This window comes from Malania oleifera, chromosome 6 (assembly GCF_029873635.1).
Source record: "Malania oleifera isolate guangnan ecotype guangnan chromosome 6, ASM2987363v1, whole genome shotgun sequence".
Taxonomy (NCBI): Eukaryota; Viridiplantae; Streptophyta; class Magnoliopsida; order Santalales; family Ximeniaceae; genus Malania; species Malania oleifera.
In genome coordinates, this window is record NC_080422.1 from 96,034,179 (window position 1) to 96,061,437 (window position 27,259).

Here is a 27,259-nt window from a genome sequence, read left to right on the forward strand (position 1 = left end):
GGTTTCATTACACCTGCTAGCCGACTATCTATGTACCCACACTGATTTTAAACATGTGTGGTTGCACTGTACCCTTCCACCTGAGGAATTACCTGCCATTGGGAGTATCTTTCAACTCCATTAATGAAGTTTTTTCAACTTCTCACATTGGAGTATCTTTCAACCCCTATTACTGGAGTATCTTTCAACTCCTTTGGTAGCAAGCTGTGGTTCCATTCATCATATATACAATTTATAGAAAAATATAGTAACCTGTGCAATTCCAGTATTTTCACAAATTCAGATAATCACATCGGGTTCAAACCGGCGCCTATCCACTCGGTTTACCCTTTTTACATATATACAGCTCGGTGTATAACCGACCTTTGTTTTCCACATTATCAGTATAACAAATTGGATCTCCGTTTTCATAATCTATATCAATAGTATAGAAAATTTATACATTTTCATTTCAACATATATCACATGAGTTTAGTCCAAAAATCCGCTAAATGATATAAACCTAGTAACCATCACTTAAAAAGAAAAGTAAAGGATTTAAGCATCTCCTATTACAATATAAATGTAAATAAGTAATTTTCATAAGATTTGGAGATCATATGCCAAAATCTTTGTTTTTATCAAAAATCGTAAAATCGTAAAACCGGTATTTCTACTTGGTAGAATTTAGCAAATAAGCAGTTAAATCATACATATAATATAAACTAACTTTTTAGTGGTTTAATTTTCCGAAAATGCTATTGTAATCAATTTCCCCTTATCTTAAACTTGAAACGAAACTTCGTATGAAAATGATTCAAATCGACAACCTGGGATCTTGAAAACCTAAAACCATAGAACATAACCATACTATAATTTCGACTACTATCCAAATATCCAATTAAAATTAAGATCAGATTCTTACCTTAATTTTTGGGAAAACCCGAAATCCTCAAAATAACGATCCGATATGCTAAAGTAGTAGAGTTTCCTCTTCTGATCCACACAGTATCCTCCATTTTTGGAAACAGACAACAAATAGCGAAGAATCTTAGAGAGAGAAAGAGAAATTTCATGGGTAGAGAGAGAGAGAGAGATCTTTTGGGAGCAAACTTAGCTTCTAAGTAACCAAAATGAATATTTTAGGGCCTTTGACCATGTCCAACTCATCGACGAGGAGGCGTCTTCGTCGACGAATCCACAACACAGCTCGTTGACGAGGCCATCCCTTCATTGCCGAGTCCAAGTTCCGGATATTTCTCTGTTCCGCTCGGTATTTGCTCATCGACAAGGCTCTGAATTTCGTCGACGAGGATCTGAAGGACTTCGTCGACGAATGTGACCCTTCGTCGACGAACCCAACTTATACAAGTTTGGGTCTCTACACTTATTATATTCAAATAAATTATATACTATCTAAAATATCCTGATTGAACCTTTGCCATTCAATTCCAATGTCATCTATATCAAGGAAACTTGAATAGTCACATAACCTTCCATTTCCCTCCAACTTTCCAATTTCATAAAATAAATGTTGCAATTATGTGCAACACAATTTCAACCTTTGAGCATCCCGCCCTATTGGTATATTTGTTTCATCCAGTTATAAATTGAAAAAAAATCGATGTCTCCTTTGCAAGAGTGATGAGAAATTTTTAAATCATTTATTTATACATTACTTGTTTACTATCGAAATCTAAACTTATTTTTTGAAATCCTACAACTTCATTGGATTACTCCTCGTTCTATTTTTGATCTTTTGGTAGTTGACATTTGAAGAATATTAGAGCCTATAGATCTAATGTATAATTCCCTAAATCATTTTTTGAGAGGTTTAGAAATAGAGCAATTGACATTAGTTTAATAGAGAGGAGTTAGGCTCCAAAAAATCAATTTTTTTTTTCATTTTAAAAGATTTATTTTATTGGGCTCATTTGACCTAAGAGTTTGAATCTTTTTCCTTTTCCTTGTTTCATATTTTTTCTTTCTTTTGACTTTTATTAATTTATTGTTGATTTTTTTTTTAGCTAAAGGAGGGCGACACCTCCACTTATTTATTAATATACCCTCACTTTTGGAGGAAGAATACCGTAGTTACAAGACAAACATTGGGAAATTACAGATAAAAAAATTAAAGGCCTCCTAAAAACAATACCAACAACCAACCAAAATAGGACTACAAATCCAAATAAAGTTAAATAAGAAACAAATCTAAGTAGGCCTATCAAAGCAAAAATAAAAAATAAATAAAAATCTAAACCAACCAAACAAAAATCAAGAGGATAAACTAATGACGAAAGGAAGTGAGACCCAACCTATCCATTCAAAGGATATCTTTTAGAGAACGTGGTAAAAGATGTTGTTCTTCGTAAATGACATTATTTCCCATTTCTCCTTCTCTAGTGAGAAAATCAGCCGCACTATTACCTTCCCTATATTAATAGATCACCATGAAATTCTTTTCTTCTAGCTTCGCCATGAGGTCCTCCTAAAAATCCTAAAGATACCACAAGGTACATCTACCTTTTTGAAACCAATCAACAACAATTCGTGAGTCACTTTCAATAATCACATTAAAATAATGAAGTCATTTGCATAAATGAATTCCTTTCAGAAGTACTTATAATTCCGCACTATTGTTCGTACTATTGCCAAAATAGTTTGAAAAAGTCATTTTCACCATGCCATGACAATCCCGAATGATTCCTCCACCTCCCGAATTACCTGGATTGCCCCTACAACTCCCATCACAATTAAATTTTATCCACCCTGTTGAGGATTTAACCCACAAAATAATTTTCCTAGGCCTGGCGCAAACTCCCTGATACTGAATTTGAAACTCTTTCAAAATCGTAATGTCTGATATTTTCAATTTTCGAAAATAATTAGAGCTATTAGCTAAAGAACTAACCCAGTATTGAACACTTCTCCACATCTGATTCACACTTTGATAAACTCCTTCCATTCTCGCTTTGCATCTTCGATTCCAAAGGCACCACGTAATCAAACATGAAATCAGACCGATTAAAATACCTTTAATATATGATTTTCGAGCCTAGTGAAACCAGTTTGCAAGTTATCACTTTTGCTCCTCACTAGCTCCTATGTCATTTTGGTAGAGAAATTGCCATCAAGGGTAGACTTCCATATGAATATATCCTGACCACTTTTACCAGCTGACACATTATGCAAGATTTCCATTGTTCTGTCTGTCCCAACCAATTCTATTAATAAATCAGAGTTCTAGTTGTTATTCAGTCAGCAATCCTTAATACATAGCTTCTTGTTCAAAATAACCTTAATACACACCGCTAATGGTTTTGATGTAAGCCACCTATCAAACCAAAAAGAAGAGTTCCCACCTCTCACCAAAATTTTAACATTATCCATAACTTCCGGAATAGTGACCATCATTTATTTTCAGAACCGAGAGTCATTTGGTCTCCCATTCCTTATTAATAAATGATCATTTCTATAATATTTAGCACTGAAAAAACCTGACCATAAATTGTTAGAAGTGAGCAGTCTGAAGGCAAATTTCATGAAAAGCAAATTTTGAACTTCTTTAAGATCTCTCAAGCCCATACCCCACTCCGATGTGGGTTTACAAATTTTCGCCCAAGAGCACCAATGAATCTTCCTTTTACCATTCACCTCTCCTCATAAGAAATTGGCAATAAGAGAGTTGATGCGAAAAAATGTGACTTGTGAAACATTAATAACCGACATCAAATGTATCGGCATGTTAGACAATATATGTTTTAATAAAATCAACCTTCCACCTTACGAGAGCAACTTAAATTTCCACCTTGCAATTTTCTTCCTAATCTTCTCCACAAGAGGCTCCAAGATCCTGGAAGACAATTTTCCAGAAACCAAAGGCGCGCCCAAATATGTAACTGGGAATTTACCTTTCATGAAACCCGTGATTCTTAATAACCCACGTTTCGAGCAGGAGTAATGTATTTCGAAAGGAATAACGCAGAGTTTGTCTTGTTGATTTTTGGACCCGACCACTTCTCATACATTTCTAGAGTGTGAACTAAATTTCTAATAGACATTTTTCCACCATTTTCAAAAATAAGAATATCATCCGCATAAAGTAAATGCAAAACCAAAGGGGCCCCAATCATATGATTAAATTGTCCAATACGACTTGTCTCATAGTTTTTCTTTAGCAACCTTGTCAAAACGTCCTCCATAATGATGAATAAATAAGGAGAAAGTGGATCCCCTTGCCTTAAGCCTCTAGTTGATTGAAAAAACCCTTTAAAAGTTCCGTTTATCATAACGGAAAACCACAGGAACTCCACACAATTTTTTATAAGCTTACAAAACCTCTCAGAGAAACCAAAAGCCTTAAGAACTTTCAGAAGGAAATTCCAATTCACTCTGTCATAAGCCTTAGCCATATCCAGTTTTACCATCACATTGTCGCCAACCATTTTTTTGTGCAAAGAATGAACTATTTCCTGTGCAAGTGTAATATTCTCAAAAATACCGCGCCCGGGAATAAAAACACCTTGCTCATGTGAGAACAACTTATCAACAAACTTAGTTAGCCTAAAAACAATAATCTTGAAAAAAATTTTAAAAGCCATAGGGCACAAACTAATAGGCCGGAATTTATCAAAACTAGAAGGATTGTCCACCATTAGAATTAAAATAATAAACGAGGAGGAAAAGAACCTGGAAAGAGGAGTGCCTTGAAAAAAATTATTTGCCTCATCCAAGACATTTTTTTTAACAATGTCTCAGCAAGAAATATAAAATTCAGAGCTAAACTCATATGGTCCCAGACTACTTTCTTTGGGAATAAAGAATACCGCTCTTTTAACTTCTTCTTCTGTCGGATTTGTGCAGAGAAAATTATTATCACCATATGAAATCTGCCTTTGAATTATCTCGGAGAGATAACAAGGTTCAACCACTGAAGCCTCTGAGAGAAAATTTTGAAAAAAAGCAGCGACTTCATTATGTATTCCTTCTGCACCATCCAATATTCTCCTATCGTTCAGAACCATACGGTCTATACGGACCTTATTCCCCCTCTGATTAATAACTGAATGGAAGAATTTAGAGTTTTGATCCCCCTCAATCAACCATTTTTTTTTTTTTTTCGCAGTTTGTTCTAGGCGAAATGCTTCCCTATTCTCTCACACCTGAATCTCTAATTTAGTAGTCAAGTAATCGGCTTCGACCTCCTCAGAAAAACCTGATTGCAACTGATTTTCTAGAGATTCCATACTTTCCTCGAGAGCTTGTAAGTTTTCTCTCATTCTCCCAAAGACATTTTTATTCTATGCTCGTAAAGCAACTTTAGTTCTCTTAAGGCAAATAGCAACTTTCAAAAGACTTAAAGCCAAGTCATCCTGATCCAGACATCTTTAACGCATGACAAAAAAAAATCATGCGAACTCCATATATTAAGAAACCGAATGGGCTTTTCTGTCTTGTGTTTAGCCAACCGACCCTAACTTCGGGCACTCGAACCTTTAAAAACTAATTTTCTGACTGAGTCTATTCTGGCACTTGAACCTCAGATAGGGCACCCGAAACTCGCGGGTTAAATTAATTTTTTATTGAAATTAAAAGGGGTAAACTGGGTTAATTTTTCTAAATCTGTTTTAAACTTTTCTAATTATCCCCAGTGAGTCCCCAACAGTCAAAAATTCCCTCTTGCCTATATATATATATATATATATATATATATATATATATATATATATATATATTCATTTGCAATAATTAGTAAGGATTAGCAAATTAATTAGGGCCAAAATTCTCTCAAATTTAAAAATTTCTTTTTAGCCTATACTACTCCCAAACACTCCAAAACTTCATTTTCCTTGATCTTTTAAGTGTTGTGGGTATTTCAAAAGTGATTGTGCTTAATCTTCCTAGCTAGTACTCTCTTTTGCTATATTGTTTGGTTGATTTTATTTGAGAGTATAACATTAAGTTCTTCCACTAATTTTATTTGATAAATTTTGAGTGGGAAGACTTAGAAGGTTGCGGTTCTTGCATTGTTATTGCAAGACACCTAAGCCTATATTTTTGTATGCAAAAATCATTTTCAAAGCTTGCATTCAAACTCCTTGTGCTTAGTATATTGAGAACATATTGCTGAATTTGTTTGAATAAACTTGCTAACATATTTGAAACCTTGATCTGATATTGTGATATTTAAATATTGTGTTTCAAATCTTACTTAGGTTCACACTCTAGCATATTTGAAACCTTGATCTGACATTATGATATTCAAATATTGTGTTTCAAACCTTGCTTAGGTTCACACTTTAGATCTTGATTGATTATCATACTTGATTGAGTGTTTAGCACACATTAGAGCACTGAGCATATTTACATATCATACGTACTTACATTATTGCTTGAGCTATACTAATGTACGTATCTGCTTGTTGAGAAGCATATTTTCTTGTATAAAAAATTTATATTGATTGTTGTATTCCAGGCATGGGCCTGAAGAGGGAGACTAGCCCTGTTAAATAGTCCCGAATTGGCTTAGATTCGGTTAGGAAAGTTAGGTGCACCATCCTGGTAAGGTGTAGGTTGAGGTCAAATCCGTTAATTGACTTAGTTGTAAATGGTGTCGCTCGACCCGTTAAGTGAGCTTATAGTGCAATCCTTGTGCGGATGTGCCAAGGCGGGGACGTAGGCATTTTGGCCAAACCTCGATAACATTTCACGTGTATTATTTACTTTTCCACACTTTATTTTACTGCATGTGTATGTTTATTGATTCATTGCATAAACTGACCCTAAGTTGTGCAATACTGTTGTTAAACTGATTGACCTAGGCGATAATTTTTTAATACCCAATTCACCTCCCTCTTGGGGTTGCATCAAAGCTAACACATTTCAATTCCAACTTAACATTTTTAAGACTTCAAGTTCTATTAGCATACACATTATTATCTATGGTTTTCCAATTCAATCTCATTAGCCAACATGTCGGCCCGGGTGTGCGTCTAAAGGGGGGTGAATAGACGTATTTTGTGGATATAAAACTTTTTCTACAAAATAAAAATTGTCTTGGCAAGAAGTAAGAGTATTATATCACAATTTATGTTCAAAGCAAATGATAACAAGTAAGCAGTATAAATGAGATAGGGTGAGAAGAGCTTAACACGACGATATTTACGTGGTTCGACACCAAACCTACGTCCATCCCTTGAGACCAACTCAAGGATTCCCAAATCCACTAAACGATTTCCTTTCAAGCCGGAGAAACCTTTACAACAATGGTACACAACCCAGTTGCTCACCAAGAGCTTACAACTACAGTGTTCACCAAGAAGCACCCTCCAATGGCTCACAAAGAACCTCCCAATACAATGAAGCAAAAGATGTAGATACAATACAAGGTGGTCCTTCTTGAGATGATAATACAAAAAAACCTCACACTACTCTCTCTTTGCAAATGATGTGTAAACAATAGTAAAGAGCAAGAGAGCTTGAGAGCAAAGATGAAGCCTTAAAATGAATGCTCAATGAATGTTGTCAACAACCAAAGTGCTTGATTGATTTTCAATGAATGCTAAAGACATATATTTATGGCCAAAGAGACGAGCAGCATGCTGGAGAGCCGTTGGCCATTAATGGAGAAAAGACAAGCCCAAAGCTAGCCATTACTGTGCATTAAATGTTGTCTGCCGCCCGACACTTGTTGACGAGTCATACACATGCGTTAGTCGATGAATCCTCGATGAGTCTTCTCTGCAGGTTTCGCTTGTCTCTTGCAAGTTACTCTTGAACACGTCACACGCACAAGAGTTACAACGTTAATGCTACCTCTCACACAACCCAACAATTATAAAAACAATGTAAGATTTCATACACACTTCGGTTGGTTGTGCTTCAGATGTTCTATGTGTTGAACTTTGGTAATGATCATTTGCTCATTGCTTCTTCGAGATACGTCTGACCCTTATGCTTGCTTTGGAAATATCCTATATATTTGAACTGAACTTGAGGAAAAATATTAGCATACCTAAGAACCACTAATGAGTTGTTGTCATCAAAATAAGCTGGAATGTGAATGCTTAGCCACTAGGGCTAACACAACATATTTGTTGCATATTCGAGAACCATGATATGATATGAAATGATAGATGCCTTCAGATTTAGAAACTATGTAAACGTGTATGATTGCAATGTAGATACTTCCAAAGTATTCCACTTACAATTTCATTTAAAGTTATTAGTTCCATGATTTTTTTTCTTAAATGGTTCTTCTATATGTACAAATGTGCTTTAACTTCAACAAATACATGCTTTATATTCTAGATTTAGAAAAAAATACGCATGGTTGTTTCTTTGTTTACAATTATACATGTTGTGTTGAGCACACTGTATTTGTCAAAATTAAAAATGACATATGTATGCATGTGTATATTTCATTAACCATGGTAGAAAGCTTGCAACTTGTCTCCTGTAATAATTATGAAAGCAATTGAATATATTTTCTTATGTCAATTTTTTTAATATGGAACAAAGCTGTGTTTTCTAGTGAATAGGTTTGGGCGGTTTGACTAATATTTGGTTTGCCTTTTTGATAATGTGTTCAACTATACCTTAATTGTGTCGTATGTGGAACTTATTTCACATTGTAAAGGCACAATTGAGTTAAGTTTTCTAGTTTATAGACATATTTACCAACTCGACATGAGTACAAGAATTTGAGACTCACTCACATAATCACATTTAAGGGCTTGACAATTTTCCATACTTGTAGGAGGTAAAATTTCAAAAGTTGAAGCAAAATCCCAAATATTTCTCTGATGTCATTCATAGGATACAAAACCTAAAACAATTTAGTAAGATAGCATTGGAGGAAGAATTTCAGAGGTTTGAATTTGGATTTGTATGGATATATTTGAAAAAAAATTAATACAAATTTATACTAAATTTTGTCTAAATCAACACAAATCTGGGCTCAATTTTAAGCCCAAAACATAGATTAAACGTAGTCTAATAGAATTTAATATTATAAATAGGATGATTAAGCTCCTTGTAGGTTTACTAAATCTATATAGATAAATTTCCTAATTTTCATATCTTTTATGACCTTAGAGTTTACTTAAGTAGGCAAACCAAGTTTATTCTATATCCTTGTTATTTTTTTAAAAAAAGATTAATGTTACAACTATAGTCATTTGTTATATTGTTGATGAATGCATGTGAAATAAGGAAAAGAAACATGAAAGTCAAAGATCAAGGATGAATAAAAAGAGGGCATATTTTTTTTTTTCTTTTTTTCTAAAAGAATGATGAAGTGACATTGTGAGCATAATACTTTGGAATATATTATAATAGCTTATAGTTAATTTATGTGTATTATTGTGCAAATAAAACATAACTCCATGCGTAACACACATGCATTAGACTAGTACATATTAAAATAGCCCAAGCATGCCTATTGTTGCCCGAAAGCAATAAAAGCATGCATATTATTAGGGGTGGCAAAACGAGTTAACAGGCCTGGTTCGGGTGTGTCATAAATGGGTCGGGGTTAAATGGGTTTGGGTTGACCCGTTTATTAATGGGTGACTATGTAAACTCAAATTCGCCCGTTTAATAAACGGGTCACTTGTTTAAAAAATATAATTTATTTATTTTAAAAAATTTTAAACATTTCATATAAAATGACATATTTTTTTTATAAAAAAATTCTTTTTATTTTTAAATGGGTCATAAACCGAGTGACTCGACTTGAATCCGCCTAATTCGTTTAATAAGTGGGTCAGGTCCAGGTTAACTTGTATATAAACGGGTCACCTTGTATCAAATCCAAACTTGATTTAAACGGGCGAGTCACGTATCACCCGTCGGGTTTCGACCCGTTTTGCCACCCCCTATATATTATTACCTGAAAGCAACAAATCATGCGCATTGTTATTCTAGAGCGACAGAGCATACACACACACATACATACATACATACATACATACATACATACATACATACATACATATACATATATGTATTGAAATTCATCTTTTTTCTTCCAAAAGATTTTAAAATAGACAAATAGTTATTTTTGGCGAGACTAAAGGGCTCCATGTGCAACATGTTTACAAAACAAATAGAAGGACAACAACAATTAGGTTGATGTTTGTCCACTTGCATGCTGTATCACGTTTTGTCATTATGCATAACTTTAAATTTAAGATATTCTTAAGTACATGTGGTCAAATCTAATATTTAAAACTCAAATCATGAATTGTAACCGAAACATTTTAATATTTTTTATTACAAAATATTAAGGATTATTAGCTTCACGGTCGCAAACTTAAAACTTGAAACAAAACCTTATAACGGTAGTTTTTTTTTTTTTTCGAAAAAAAATTTGTAAAATTATTTTAAAGCTTCTGTTGATTATAAAATTAATGACCCATATTTTTGGGCATTTTTGAAAAATTATTTTACTGCAATCAAATTATTAGGGCCTAAAAATTGATAGAATCGCAGAAATAATTTTTTTTGGCATCTTCATTGAGGTCATCTATCTTTACTTAAAAATTGCGGTGGGCTTTGCCCATGCAAAAGCCCATCCCAGTTGGCCCATATTGCGTAGCCCAGTCATGTGGCCACTTCTTCTATGACTCTGGGCCTCTCAGGTTCTTAAAGTGCACTCATCGGCCCAAAACTTAATCTAGAATTGGCCCATTCGCATACTTGAACCGGTTAATGATCTGGATGGGCGACTGGATTAGTACAACCGGCAAACCACTGATTGAACCAGTGGTTAGACCGGTATATTAATCCATGTTTAACACGTATTTTTTTTTCTTATAATTTATTCATAAAAATTTTGAATTAAAATGGTAATTTATAGAGTTGTTCGTATAAAAATAGATGTATCGTGTTTCAATTATCCAGTGCAATAAAAACAAAGGACGCATCGGTTGAAGATTATATAATTCAAGAAAAGAACAGAAAAATAAATAGAGAAAGGCAATTGATACTAAAAGGTAGTATAAATTTATAGTTGCCAATGTCGAAGCATAAAAAAGATTACGATCCTTAAAATTGAGATAATACTAAGTTCATGTATTTAATTTGAATTTGTATGAATTTTAATACAAAATTAATATGATTTTGTGTTGAGTTTTGTTATAATTCAAATTTAAAATTTGAAATTTGTGCTCTCAAATATAACATAAAAGAAGAAACATATTTATCTTACCCTCAACTTCATTACTAGTTTTCCCCCCTTTGATTTGTTGGTCCTTTAATTTAGCATCGACACTTTGAAATATTATGTTATTTGAACTTCCAAACAAAAAGGTTTTTCTTTTCTTTTCTTTTCTTTTTCCCTTAAATAGTTAAGTAGTAAGTTCGTATGAAATAAATTAATATTACAAGTGTAGGAAACTTAATTATAAATTTATAATTATATTTTTAGTCAACATTTGATTTTTACTCAGAAAAAAAAATAATTTATATATAAGATATAATGCAAAAAGAGATATGTTCATTCACTCTCGACGTCCGCCGTACTATCCTCTTTTATTTTTTATTCCTTCATTATTCATTTAATAAACTTAGCATGAGTAAATATTTTAAAATATCTTTGAATCTCTAACCTAATATTAATTTCAACAAAGAAATTTGAGTTAGTGGTCTCAAATAAATAAATAAATAAATATATAATCCCAAAATACCTTTAAAAAAAAAAAAAAAAAAAAGGAACTCACTGATGTGAGGATTTGGTGATCTTGAGATGGGACCCACTTTATTTGTCTCACAGCCATACCCACGTGGCCACGTGGAAAGAACTCCTGGAACGATGGTTGCGCCACATTTTCAGTTGATCTATTAAAAAATGCATTTTTTTTTTTTTTTGGTCTAATGCTAATAGAGATATGGGTTTTTGATATTTAATTTTTTAGAATGGTGCAATATACATGTTTTATAACTTTCTCAATAGAACAGTTTTATAAATATTATAATTTTAAACATAGTAGAAATAAATTATTGATATAAATTTTGATTGCTATATTCTATTCTATGTTAAGAGCTAATTGCTCAATTTAATTGAACTAATAATTAATCTTTAAATATGTAATTAATTTATATGTCAGCTCATACACTTAATGGATGTGTTTTTATTTTGAAATGAGCATAGTAGATATAATATATATATATCTTAATTGTCTGGGACAATATAATAAATATATTAATATATTAATTAATTATCAATCAATTGTACAAAAAAAATATTTGATTGGTTCTTATAATTCTATTTTATTTTTTAAATCAAAATAATCAAAATTGACTTTCTATTTTTTATTTTTTTTATGTGCACCTATGCCGTGCCTCCAAAGGGGCAACTGCAAGAACCTACAATCCCTTGGACCCCCACCGCCTTGTACACTAATCTTGTGCGAGTGCCATAACAACACAAATTTCCTCCAAAATTTTGAGGAATTTCCCTGATAGGAATTTAATTACAGTCTCTCAAATGGGGGTTAGGAGGTGAACCATCTTAGCTAATGATCGAGCTTATTGTGTTGTAGTTGCATTTTGTTCAAAATTATATTTAATTAATTTGTTTATTCCAATAAACAATTTAAGAATAGTTCTTTCAACTCATGTGGTTCATTAGAGATAAGGGATCATGATCAAACTTTTTTTTAGTTATTCATTTGGAGATGGGTAATGATGATTATCCTTATACAAAAACTATGTGGCCTCCTACGTTAAAAATTCATTATAGAAAACTATAGATGAATTCATTAGTACTATTATTGTTGCCAAAAATTGGCTAGAAAATGCGAATCGAACTTGACCTTGACCACTTGCAAATAACCAAAAAAGAGAGGCTTGGAGGACCCATGATGTACTTTGGGGGATCACTTTGATGCCTAAGTTAGGAAATATGGAAGGATTGACTTATTGTAATAGTAAGAATGCATAAGAGTGAGATATCTTAACTCTTCTCAGAATGTCCCTTTTATAGTCGTGGGAGGCATGCCCTTATTGAACTCGGTATTTAATGGTCAACTATTTAGTTGGTGAGAAAGAGGGGGGGGGGGGGGGAGATGATATTTTGGTTTAAGGATATGTATTGTGAAAAATAATTGTGGAACCATTATCATTGCCCCTAATTAGTGTACCCTATCGATATTATTGCTATTGGGGTCAATAAATTTTTTTTTCATTTCATATTATATCGGTTGCCTTGCCCCTTTACTCTCAAGTCTATGAATTACATTTCCTTGACTCAAGAGTATCTCGAGATGACCAGAAATCTTGTATAATTGTGGAATTTAATTTAAGTTTTTTTTTCCTTTATCTTTACTTTTGATCACTCTTTGAGTCAGTTCGGTTCGATATGAGCTAGTTGATCCGCTTTTGGCTTAATTCAAGCCATTTATACAATCTTCGGCTCAATCTGAGTTGAGTAACCACTGTTTGGCTTTACCCGAGCCAGTTTAACTCAATTTGAGCTGTTAATACAATCTTTGGCTCAATCCAAGCTGTTTATGCAATTTATGGCTCAAACCAAGCTGGTTACCCAAATTTTGGCTCAATCTGAGCAATTTTTTTTTTTATCTGCTGAACAATTCTTTTATTTGCTGAGTAGATCTTTTATATACCAATCATTTTGTTTAATTTTTAAGTAGCTATTTTATCTGCAGAATAGCTTTTTTATTTGTTGAATAGTTCTTTTATCTATTGAGCAGCGTTTTTATCAATTAGACATTTTTTAGCCTTATGATTAGCATTGACTTTGGACAGCTTGTGCTTGTCTCTTGTTGCCTCATTAGTTGTGCTCATTAGGTAGGTCATATTTTGGTGAGTAGTGCTTGCCTCTGGTTGCCTCATAAGTGTGCTAATCAAATAGTCATTTTTGGGCCTCATGAGTTGCGTTGATCAGACAGACCATATTTTGGTGAGTTATGCTCATCAAATGGACATCTTCAGGTCTCATGAGCAGTGCTTATAAAATGAGTCATATTTTGATGAGTTGTTCTTTGGTCTTGTTGCCTCATGAGATTTGCTCATCAAGTGGGCGCATTCGGGCCCTATGAGCGGTGTTCATTAGATAGGTTGTGTTTTGGTGAGTTATGCTAATTTCTTACTGCCTCATACGTTGTGCTTATCAAGTGAGCGTCTTCAGGCCTCATAAGTAATGCTCATCAAATAGGTTGTATTTCGGTAAGTTGTGTTTACTTCTTGTTGCCTCGTGAGCAATCCTCATTAAGTGGACGTCTTAAAGCCTTATGAGCGATGCTCATCAGATGAGTCATATTTCTTTAAATATTAATTAAAGAGATGCACTATTTTCAACATTTTATGTTTTTTTGTTAAGATATTAATAAATTAAAAAAAGTGTTTCATTTTTTTAAAAAATTATGTCACTTTATATAAATTTTTTTTAAAAATTAAATATAAATAAATTATATTTTTGAACGGGTTCTTAACGAGTACCCGTTTATGACTCTTTTTATTAAACGATCGGATTTGAGTTTATATCATCTGATAATAAACAAGTTAACTCGGACCCAAACCCATTTAACCCCTAACTATCCGTTTATAACCCGTGCAAACCCCATCCGCTAACTTGTTTTGCCATCACAGTCACAAAATAAATTGTTCATCATATGGTAATATATATATATATATATATATATATATGTTACGAATTATGTCAATTAATTGAGTCGAATATAAATTTAAATATTCTCATAATCTGCTTAATCAATCACACGGTGGATCTGGTTCTATTTATCAAGTCTAGATAGAGAGAGGCAGAGGCATATATACCGATACTGCAGAGCTGAAAGCAGCAGATGGAAAGATTAATGATATACCATGTAACAGGCCAGGGTCCCTAACCCAGCATATATATAATATAAAGCATCTAGCATACAACGGCTAGTGCACATGCTACTAAATTAATTAATTAAAAGTCTCCACGTACCACGCAGCAGAGAAATTTTTATGAATGTGGGGATGGGACCCGCTGACTCCATGCTTCATGCAAAATATTTTGAGACAAAATTTAGACCAAAAAAAAAAAAACCAATTAATTAATGCATAAACCATAATTTTCATACCAACAAAAAACTCCATAAATCCATCAAATATCACATATATTTTTAGGAATCATTTACCATACGAATTTTCAGTTCGATTTTAGAAAATATTATGAATACAAACTTTCATACAAACCCATAACAAGATTGTAAGGGGTTAAAAGAAATGATTTTTATCATAAAAGAAAGACCATGATAATTTCAATTACAATTCTGATACCATATGTAAGAAAAACTTATATGCTGTAGGATTTTTAATTATCATGAAATTTCATATGAACATGATATCTTTGAACAATAAACAATAAAGATAACTATAATATAAACATATCGGGATCATTCATGTTGTATACAAATTGAGAAAAACGCCGCTAGGATCATTTCTCCCGCTTAACCCCCGATCTCTTTTCTATCTTTCACCAGATTTATGGGAGTGTATTGATAAACAGAGAGCAGAGGCAGAGAGAGGACAATTCCTATATTCTTTTTCTTTCCTTACTTCCAGGTTTTTTCTCTACTTTCCAACTTAAGAGTTTTTCTTTCCTTAGTTTAGCTTGATGTTTGCTTGCCCCTTCAGCTACTTCCCATAGCAGTAGCTAATATATATAGGAATATCCTTTAAACTTCTAGTCATTAAAATCTCATTTATTTCAAAGCTAATTTTTCAGTTAACTAATTAATAATCATTCAATATGGGACATGTACCTTTCATGTGGGACCCGATATGTGGGACATATCCTGTGAGATACATATCCTACGTGCATGAAGGGCATGTATACGTGAGTGTTGGTAATTTAATTTGCTTGAATTTGGAAAGCACATTAACAAATTTACTTCCTAATTTTGGTACGATTATGAAAATTATAAGATGGTCTAATATCTTTCTCTTTGCCAATAAGAAACATTTTCTAGCATCATGAGCTTTTAAGTTGTGGCTCATTTGGGGTTACGGGTGGGGTGGAAGGTATTTTTGGGGGAAGGGTTTATCCGTAAATATGTTCCAGTGGGGCCCACCAAAAAGATTTTCCTAACATCCTTTGTCCTCTTACTAGGCTGGGATTATTTCATTTGGGGTAGGGTTATCTCAGAAGAGGAGCTTTGTAGTGTTAGGTCTAGTCCTCCTAGCTCATGACCTGGCCCACCTCAGCTCAGCTTAGGAGATGGGCTTAGGGTCAGTCTTTCTGACAATCTAAGAAGGCCTATTTTCTTTCCAACCCATGATTTGAGATGATTGGGCCAGGCCAGGCCCGGCCCATGACATAGGCCCATGCATGGGCTGCTATTTTATACCCCATCATTTTTGCTCAAATACCCATGAGTTAGGAAATTAAGTACCCAAGATTTTTTTTTTCTCTTAAATGACAAACAAGGTTAATATGGTAAAATCCTAAAAAGGAGTTTCAACTTTAAACTTTCGATAAACTAGCTACCCGTGGGAGGGAGGGGGGGGGGGGGGGGGGGGGATGATGGGTGTGGCTAAAAGTTAAAAATAAATTATACTACGGGTCTACATGGTACTATCTAATAAGTGTGCAAACATACCACATATTTTATTGATATAAATATATTAAAATGTATAATTATTATAGCTATGGTTTCGAGTGGGCAGGGGGGACAGCTTGCAGAAGCACTTTTGACCTTTCCATACCCGCGTATAATGGTCTTTGGGGTGCGGCAGCTGTAATTCACCATTCTTCGTCAACCTATTTCACTGTCCTAGTATAATATATATATATATATATATATATATATATATATATATATATATATATATGTTAGCCATAGCCCCATGGGTCTGGTGAAATCAAATATGCCAAATTCCTCTTTCTCTCTCTCTCTTAAAAGGCAAAATAAGTTGAAGGCACGGTTCACATGCACCAAATGCCAGGGAAGATGTGCTGGACGGTGCATATATGCCCACAGCAAACGTGGATACCACTTCTGCATATATTTGCTTTACTGCATTTGACGAAAAGCTTCCTTGACTTTATTCGAAAGCGTCCAAAGCTTGTTTTCCTTTTCATATATATATATATATATATATATATATATATATATATATATATATTGGTTTAGGTTTGAGACTTCAGATTGTTATAGAATGCGAGTTGTTGCAGAAGCACAAATGGGTAGAGACCAATTATCACATGAGAATGCAAATTTGAGGAGTTCAGGGACGTCTCCGTACCTGTAGTTCGTGCTTTGTACACATCCAGTTGCTGAATAAAATTTGAACCCATCACCAATCCAATGACGGCTACTTAAACCCTGAACAAAACCCTAGCCCTCATAGTTATAACACTGCTAATGAATGAGGTGACCCGAGACCTTCAATGTTATGGTTGAACCACTCGCATATATAATAAACCAAACCCATTTCCCTATTTTTTAATTCTACCAACAGCAAAGAACCCATCATTGTGTGTAACCCACCATTATGGTTGAAAAATGGAGAAGGCTCACCTTGATGAGCACCACAGGATGATGGCGAAGTCCCACCTGTGACCTACCTTAACAATCTGCTTTCGACCTACCTTAACAATCTGCAAGAAAGCCCACATCATCTTCAACAGACAGACAGCCTATAGATTAATCACACACACACACACACACATCCACAAACAAGTCACTGTACTCTCTTAATTCAATAAAAGTGAATAGATACAAAGAATGAGGATGAAAAAACAGTCAGCGGAACATCTGAATGAACAAATTGAACACAACACTTAGAAGTACAACATAAAAGAATTGATGCAATATCTCCATTAACTTCTTGTATACGCAGAATTAAATACAATGCAAAAAAAAAAAGTTAGGAAAAAAAAAATCAGTGTATTCTCAAGCAAAACATGCCATTCTTTTAACGTAAAGCAACATACATCCTGCGGGCTGCAGGTATTAAGAAGAATAAGGTATGGGCTACAGAAAAAAATGGGGGATTCAGTTGTCAAGAGCCCCCACTGAAACCTCGACTGTCTTTCTTCATCTTTCCCATCTCCATTTCTCGTGTAGTTCGTTGGCCTTCGCTGCTTGAGCCTGATGGGTACAATCCATACTCACTGGTTGGTCCGCCGCTGTACTCACTGCTGCCATACTCCTGGCTTGCCAATGCCATCCTCCTGAACCTTTTCATGTCCTCATTATATTGGCTGGTGTCATAATCTGAGCTTCCATAGGAATTGTGGACTGCGCTGTGACCAGGTCGTATTCCTTCATTCAGATCTGACAAGGACACGTCCCCTTCAAGCGCTCGAACTATCTGCTCAAATCCAGTTGTGCCTATTGGTTAGCAGTCAGCTTACAAACAACAACCAAAAAAAAAATGGATATGCCTAAAAAAATAAAACCCAACTATGGTTCTTCAAGGATTAGAATAGGGCTTGTGGCCAGTAGCACAGGACTCGCCACTAGCTGAGCCTTCTTTTGGGACTTTAAAGCCAACCAAGTTCAGAAGATTCCAGGGGAGACAAGATAATCAATTTCCAATAAAAATTCCACTATCAGAATGGAAAGAACATCTAATTCCCACTCCTGACTTCTTTTACGAGCCATATGCTCAATATTATATGGGCTTATAAAATATTTATGACCAAAAGTATACTACTGCAAGAATTACATGAATACAGATGTGCTATGTGAGTGCTTCATATGTGAAGCCAATTGGATCCTGTCAAATCAAATTGATATGGAGTTGTGCAAGTAATTTTCCTGGCTATTGAGACTAAGCATCCAAGCTCCAGATTCTAAACAAGTTACCTGGCTCATTCGTGGTCGACGCCTTGCAGAATGACGCACACAAGCAGCAGCACAAGCAACCATGCAAGCCATTTCATTGGGGTCGTAATTATTTTGCAGCCGTTGATCGGCAAGAATATCAAAGTTTCCATCTTCCAAAGCTCGTCCAAGCAAAGGCCTTGCCTATAATATCAACACAGGCAATTTTGTCAAATTAATGATGCCTATAAATCCAATAACTCTCCATTACAGCAAAAAATGTGAGGAAGAAGGGGAAAAAGAGATAGATTCCTTTTGGGAAAAAAATCCTGCAGGAGAAGGCATTGCTCAAATCATTAGACAGCTAATAAATTCTCACACGTGGAAGAGTTTGCATTGTTGGAAATTTTTTTCTGATAGTCAAACTATTAATGCTACTGAAAAGAAAAGAAAAGAAAAAGAACAAAAGGTAATGTTGATGCAAGGGAGAACTCACCCAATCAACCAAACTATCTTCCATGAAAGTATGAGTTGTATCAACAGGTCGGCGACCAGTAAATAACTCCAGAAGCATGACTCCAAAGGAGAAAACATCTGATTTGTCTGTAAGTTTCCCACTTGAAGCATATTCAGGAGCCAGATACCTGCACATGGTGAGCACATAAGAACATAAACAAAACCTTCGAATTGATGATGAACATCACAGTGCCTGACTTGGCCAAAAAATCTTCGGGGTATAGACTCAAAAGTCAACCTTGAAACTAATAATATGCTAGATATGGCTATAAATATGACCCAGATTATGCCTTTACACAAACTTGACAATTGGGAATGAAAATAGAGCATCAGGAGCAGGCTGCATCAATACAAAATGCAAGACACTTGAAACTTTCAGGTTTCAACATGAACTCAGGAACAGAAGAAACATAGACTCGATCTTGACACAATAATGGTTGGAACTTGGGAACACGGTATTTAGTGGGAAACATACAAAGTGGAGAGAATCAAATCTTGTGATCCAGGAAAAAATGTTCAAAACAGACAGAACTAAAACAAAAGATTCAATTCATCTTGCAGTTTATTCTAAACCATCCAGAAACTATTAAAATTAGAATACATAGTGGAACAGTAAATGAAAGTAACTAGTCTTACCCAAAAGTTCCCATCACCCGGGTGGAGACATGAGTATTAACATCAGAAGAGAACTTTGCCAGTCCAAAATCAGCAACCTGAGCAATGCATTCACATTCGTTAATAATACAACACTAGCAGGAATTAGAGCATCATAAATTGAATCAGCAAGCTGAGTTTAATATGCAGCCAACTCCATGCACTTGAACACAGAGCAGCCACAGATAGATTAAATGTACATATTTTTCCTATTTCCTAGTGAGAAACCCCTGTACAAACAGAATCAACAACAATGTAAATTTTCCAGTATAAGTACACGTTAGGGTTGTATTAGACAAGAATTGAACCATCTCCATTCATAATTTAATGAATCAGAAGCTCAAGCACCACAGATGAACAACCTGAGAACAATAATAGGAATCTTACCTTTGCCTCAAATTTGAAATCCAGAAGTATATTAGCTGATTTGATATCACGATGAATGATCTTAGGATGACCTGCAAGCACATATAGTTTAAATATGAGGCATGGTAAAAAATATTGGACATTGCATTCTGAGAGGGGAAAAATGCATATAAGGGGGATGGCAACTTACAGTCCTCATGCAGATATGCCAATCCTTTTGCAGATCCAAGAGCAATTTTCATTCTTGTGGGCCAATCCATTGTTGGGCAGCCCTTTCCTGAAACAAGAAATTTTTATTAGAACTCCATCAAAGGCACATAACATCAACTTCAAATTCTTAACAAATGAAGCATCTAGAATTCATAGTCTCTTTGATCTGGAGCAGAACTCTAGCTATGAAACTAGGAAATTAGCAGTGCTTCATAATTCCTAATAACTAATAAGCAGCAATTTCAGTAGCACACTCCAGTCTAGTATAATATTAAAAATAGAAGGGATGCAAATACACTTACCATGTAAATGGAACTCTAAGGTGTTGTTTGGAACAAACTCATAAATAAGCAACCGCTGGGAGCCAGTGATGCAGTAACCAACCAATGACACAAGATATCTGTGATGTACTCTGCTAATAATCTCAACCTCTGCCTGAAATTCTCGCTCCCCCTGGCCACTCCCAGCTTTCAACTGCTTAACTGCAATTTCTTTTCCATTAGGAAGGACTCCTTTGTGTACATACCCAAAACCACCTTGCCCAAGGAGGTTGGCATCCGAGAAGCCATCTGTGGCCATTGCCAATTCTTCATAAGTGAATGTGCTCTTTGAAAAGCCCAAGGAAATGCCTGGCGATGGTGGCGGTAGTGGGACTTCAGAACCAGAATAATTGGATCCTGAGCCTCCGCTACTGTTCATGAAGGGTGGCGGAGGAGGCGGAGGCGTAGCAGGTGGCAGCGGGTGTTGTGGCCGTGATGCAACTGCTGGCGGAGGGGAGGGTTTTGGCATCATTGTCATGACCTGATTGGCTGGTGGGGGTGCATTTTGCTGCCACCGCACTGGTGGGCCACCATACGGGTCATCTGACAATTGGCAACAAAATCGATTGAAAATGAGTAGAAAATTTTAGGTTAATAAGCATAGGAAAGAAAGAAATGGTAGAAGTAGCACATGTAAATGAAATTGTTCCATTGCATTTTTCCAATCATATTTCTAAAGCATTGAACTTTTTCCCTCCGAACTCTTTAAATCAAGCCATCAGTGTGTCACAGGATTCAGTAAATGGCAACTTTCTTCCAATGCGGTTGTGAGCAAATCAGAATTTCCTCACTTTATTAATCATAGGCAGAGGCGGTGTTGTCAGGCATGGAATCCATTCAAGCAAGGGAACCCCAGTGAAATTTAGATTACTCCAGGTTGCAGAATCATCTAACTATGAAACGATTATTTAAAAAAAAAAAATGAAATAAAAATAGGCTCTTCCCTAACGTTGCAGATGATAAACCTTAAATAAAGTCAATTAGATCATCACAGTCAGCAGGTCTCCATTCCAACCCAGACACACCATAGTCCCCCGAGCAAACCAAAGCAATGACCAGATCCATACGCAGAACCCACAAATAATCACTTAACATACGAAAAGGAAAAAGGAAGAAAACAATGGTCCTGTATTCCAAGCTGTGGCGACAAATTTATTTTCAAATTGAACCAGAAATCAGTAAAATCCTACAAAACCCAGGAACGTGTGTTCTTGAACATGAAGATGAGCAAATAAAGAGTAGATCGACAAAATCACTCACCTTTGGGACCAGGTGGAGGTGGCACATAGTAATCCTGAGGTCCGTCATATCTTCTCCTCTTCTTCTTCCTGCAACAGCACACGAACATAAGGCTCAACAGAGCAAGTATCACAACCCCACCTAGAGCAATTCCGACTACAACTCCAGTAGATATGCTGGAGGAGTCTGACGACGTAGAGGACGGCGGCGGAGGCGAAGATTTCGAGGCCGTCGCAGGCGGCGGCGGACTCCGAGACGACGGCGTCGAGGGATTTGAGGGCGGAGGAGGGGAAGAAGACGGTGGCGATTTGGTCGTCGGCGGCGGAGGAGACGAAGCATGGGTCGAGGGAGGAGAAGCAGACGGCGTCGCCGGAGGCGGCGGAGAAGACGCCGGAGAGACGGGAGGCGGGGGAGAAGAAGCCGCTGATGGCGGGGGAGAGGAAGGAGTAGCGGGTGGCGGCGGAGAGGTCGCCGCTGGAGGTGGGGCTGAAGGAGTCGCGGGCGGCGGAGAAGATGGGGTGGCCGGCGGGGGCGCAGTGGAGTTGGGGGCCGGTGGGGAGGTAGGAGCCGGCGCGGCTCCCGGCGTCGGCGACGACATTGTCAAAAACTGAAGACGCGGAGTCCTTCCCGGAACGCCGGAAGTCTGTTGTCTTGTGCTTTGCTTCTCCTGTTTCCCTCCTAGTAGAGAGAGAGAGACAGAGAGAGAGAGATGCGCAGGCAGAGGTGGTGAGATGAGAGCAGTGGGTTGTTGATGGGGAAGACAAAGCGTTTTGGTTTCCGAATTTTGAAGAATTGCTTTTGGAAAGAGAGAGAGAGAGAGAGAGAGAGAGAAGACGATGAAGAAGTGTTTTCACATGATGATGATGAACGAGACGAAATAGGAATTATCCGGCTGTAGCCCCAACTCAGATTGACGGATGTGTTGGCCCCACACGACTTCCCTCCGCCCCCACCCCCACGCCCGGGCCCTCTCCTGACAATTTGGCCCTGTTTGGTCACACTTTTTATCTTCTCTGGGTTCTGTTTGGTTACACTCATTGCTTTGTTTTGATTCTCGAAATGTTACCGGTGGATGTGGGCCATGGTCGAGCCCAACCCGGACTCATCTTCTTAAACTAACTTCGGATTAAAACAATAGTAACTTGACCCGTTTATTTATTAGGTTAAATAAGTTCATGTAGGATGCTCCATTGAATCACTGATTTAGTATACTAATTTTAGCTCAAATTCATTTTTATGATCCATAATCATTCTTCATAAACTTATAATCCATACCCATGTTATTCTTTTTTTTTTTGAAAAAAAATGTAACTCATTTTTAAAAATATTTTAAAATAATGACAAATAGACACATTTTAAAATTTTATATTGTTGAATATAACCAATTAATTAATTTAGCGAATTTAAATTATATTTTAGTCACTTATTTATAGGTACGATAATCCGAATTTAACTTGTTTGAATTTATCCATTAATAAGTTAATATCCGTTGACCTATTTTACTGTCTTTATATATTTTTATATTAAAATTTTTAAAAAATAAAAAAAAAATGATGAAGGATTAAAGATAAGTTGTTTTCAATTGTGTATAATAAAGTTCAATTAATTTCTAATAAACCCAAAAAAAAAAAAAAATTCACCTATGGTTAAATTGAACGTTTTTAATGTAGTGAGAATGAAAATTTACCCTTCGTCACCATTCTTTCTTCTTTAAAAAAAAAAAAAAGAATTCAAAAGGTTAGTAAATGTTAAATAATATCTGCATTTATGAGATACCAAAAGAATTTTCCATATCATGGGCAGAACATTGGTGAGTGGTGCAGCTATGTGGCAGGGACTTTGGATTCCCCTTTCACCCGTTCACCTACTCATATTTTACTTCTTTGTTTTCTATTTTTGGGAAAGCTAGCTGGCAAAAAATTTTGCTTACACAGATTTTCCAAACTAACAGCTATTACTGGAGAATTTTCAATGCAATCAAGAATAATATATAATACAGGGGAAAACAGAGCTATACAGGGGAAAATGGAGCTGTATTAAGTGTATAACTTGCTGTGCTTAATTAACATATTAACTAATCCATTTAAGTTGGTTCGAAGTCCAATTTGATTGGGTCTCTTTCAGCTTCGCTTGTGGGTTAAACCCATCATTGTTTAACTTCCAAATCTCTGTTTCCCTTTCAAGCGTTTTTGAATATTTACTTTAGCAGAGAATTAACCTATTTAAACGACAAATTTGAAGAGTTCTTCAGGATTATTTCACATTTTACGACTAGTTTATCTTAGTTTTTTTTCACATTTCTTTTTTTGAGTAAAAAAATTTCTTTTTTTGTAATTAGTGATATTTAGAATCGTAAATTTACTATTCTTTTTCATGAATCTTTCTCTTAATAACTCAACATATAGCAAGTCTTTTTTTAATTTTAGTTCGTCCAAAAATAATTAGGATGGAGTTCAAACATCTGATGAACAACAAACACCGAACATATTTTTTGCTAATAAGACATCTAATGAGAATTCATCGAGTAAAAGTTGTTTTGTATCTATGCAAAGCTTTCCACACATTGATTTTAATTAGGGTTTTGGGGGTTTCACTTTTGGTGAGGGTTGGTAGGAAAACAGGGGAGGGGGAACACATGTTCTTTATTTGTGTACCAAACAATAAACATTCCCTTGAGGCATTGAAATGACTAAAGACCACTGTTGGAGACCCTTTTTGGTGGGTAACCTTTTGATTGTAGAACATTGCCATTATTTTCGGTCTACCTTTTTGTAATGTTTGATTGATTTATATACATAATTAAATATATGCTAAAGTAAGGAAAAGTGCATACTTATTAAATACTGAAATCTGTGAAGGAGAGTGGCTAGAAAGATGCATGTTATTTATTGGCAGAAGGGCAAAATTGATGATAGAGCAATTTGCATGTTGGCTTTGTGGGAGAGGCAGAGGCAATGTCTTTGTAGCTATCTTCTACAAATGATTATTTTCAGTGTGTTAGATTATTATTTTATCTAAAAACTTAAACTATTAGATTGTGGGTTAACAATACATACCAACCTTTAACATTTTCCTGCACACGCAGTTCGATAGCACGTGGAGAGATAAACACACCTGTAGCGAGCTCGAATATCACGTTAGATTACTATTTTACCTAAAAGCTTAAGATATTAGATTGTGGGTCAACAATGTATATCAAGTTTTAACACTGTATTTGCAAAATCTAGCTAGAATGAAGCAGTTAATTTATTGAAAGCTTAATACTCTATTTTCTTATGATATTGATTTGTTAGAAAGAAATTGATATTTCTTTCCATTTAATAATGATTTTGAAAGTTTTACATTTTTTTTAAAATTTAATAAAAGATAGAAGCTTTCTTATGGCTGTTTGGAACTTGGAAAATATTAGGAAGAAAAGAAACGAAAAATAAAAATAAAAATAAGAAGGAATTCTCAAAGAAAATGAGGAAAACATAAAATAAAAAATGTATCAAATCAATTAACAAAATGTTAACTTTACATGTCCTTAGCATTTGATTTTTCTTAATTTTTAATTATATTAGAATAATTTTTTATTTTTCACTATTTTTGATAAAGAGAGAAAATATAGTGAAAATAAAGAAGCAGTGAAGAATTTACAAGTAAAATATATGAAAATAAAGAAAACTTTATCACTTCCCCAAGGTCTTCAACTTGACTCACCTTGTCCAAGGATATTTCCCTTCATCTATAACAACAAACAATGAACAAAATCATTTATTTTATGCAAACAATTATAACCTCCCTCTTCTAACAAGTTCAAAAGAATTTTCCTAGAGGTTATGGCTATAGTTAAAACTTATGATTTAAGTTGGAGGTTTCAAATTCAAATTTTGAAAGGAGCAAGAGGTAATGAATATTGTTGGCCTAATAAGGCTTACGAATCTTATTTCAATGATAACAAATCAAGGAAACTTAACATGTTTGGTTAAGTGATAATATTTCGAGTAACTCAAGTATCAAAATCAAGTGACTCAAATAATCAATATCAAAGTGCTTGACAGAGTTTGTTAAAAGGTTGAACTTAATGTGACAATATTTCATGAAGTTAAAGATGAAACTTAAAGTCAGGCTCAAATATGAAGAATGGAAGCTATACATGAAGACTTAGTAATTAGAAAAGTCATAATATTTAAGAAGTCTCATGTAAGTACTTCAAACATTTCAATGTGAATAAATGAAGCTCTTAAGGAATCTTTTATTGACTTAAAGACCAATTTTTGAAAACTCTGGAAAATGTTCTTTAATTAAGTTACATTAAAGTTTTTCAAAAATTGAAGAATCAAAATCTTAAAAATAAAAAATCATGGAATTTTGCACGATCACACGACTAACCTGTTTTGGTCAGGCGACTGACCTTTTTATACTGAAATAAATTAGGAAACAAAATAGGCCTAGTCGACTAACCCTATGAGTCCAGGCGACTGACCTCATTCTGACTTTGAAATTTCATTGGTTTTTAAAAGATTAGGTGACTGACCTTGATAATCCAGTCGACTGACCTTCGTAAAATTCAAATTTAAACAGCGAAGAAAAGTTTCCAAAATAGATTGCTTGAATCCCAAACTTTATGAAAACTTAAAAAACACTTTAAGTAACTTGGGAAATACGAAAATTAAACTTTTTTCATCTATAAATACATGTTATATCAAAGGATTAAAAACACTAATACATGCAATCAACATTCAAGCATAATATTTTCTACTCCTTCAAAAGCTATCTTACTAAAACTCTTGCTGAATTTTCTACTGAGAATTTGTTGATTAAAGCTTTCGATTCCTTGCATTTCTACTGAGTTTCTCGATCTAAGAAAAAACCCTGGTGATAATTTCTTGAGCTTCATCTCTCTATATTGAATTTGATTGAAGTATATTTGTTTTAAATTACACTAATCTGCTCTTTTTGTGAGAGTTTCTTTGTACACAAGAGTTGTTCTTGTTTCTCTTGTTATTTTTGACAGTCTAGGATTGTTGAATTGTTGGACTACCGAGCGTGGGGTATCGCTTGGAGATGATGACTTCATCCTACTAGAAAGAGTGTGTAAACGGTTTGTTTCACACAGTTAAGGAAGTCGTATAGTGAAATTGTAGAGACTTGGAGAATTAATAGTAATTAAATAATAAGAAAAGGAAAGAAAGTAAGGGGGAATTT

At 34.9% G+C, this 27,259-nt stretch overlaps 1 protein-coding gene across 1 annotated transcript; it reads right to left on the reverse strand.

Moving 5' to 3' along the window:
- Window positions 1–17,783: 17,783 nt before the first annotated feature.
- Window positions 17,784–22,950, reverse strand: LOC131158852 (proline-rich receptor-like protein kinase PERK1). Its single transcript, XM_058113763.1, has 8 exons — window positions 22,091–22,950; window positions 20,813–21,373; window positions 20,491–20,577; window positions 20,322–20,392; window positions 19,917–19,993; window positions 19,261–19,408; window positions 18,807–18,968; window positions 17,784–18,309 (listed from the first exon to the last, which is right to left on the reverse strand). Exons 1-8 carry the CDS (start codon window positions 22,665–22,667, stop codon window positions 17,998–18,000), a joined length of 1,995 nt encoding a protein of 664 aa, XP_057969746.1. The 5' UTR covers window positions 22,668–22,950; the 3' UTR covers window positions 17,784–17,997.
- Between the last annotated feature and the right edge of the window lie 4,309 nt (window positions 22,951–27,259).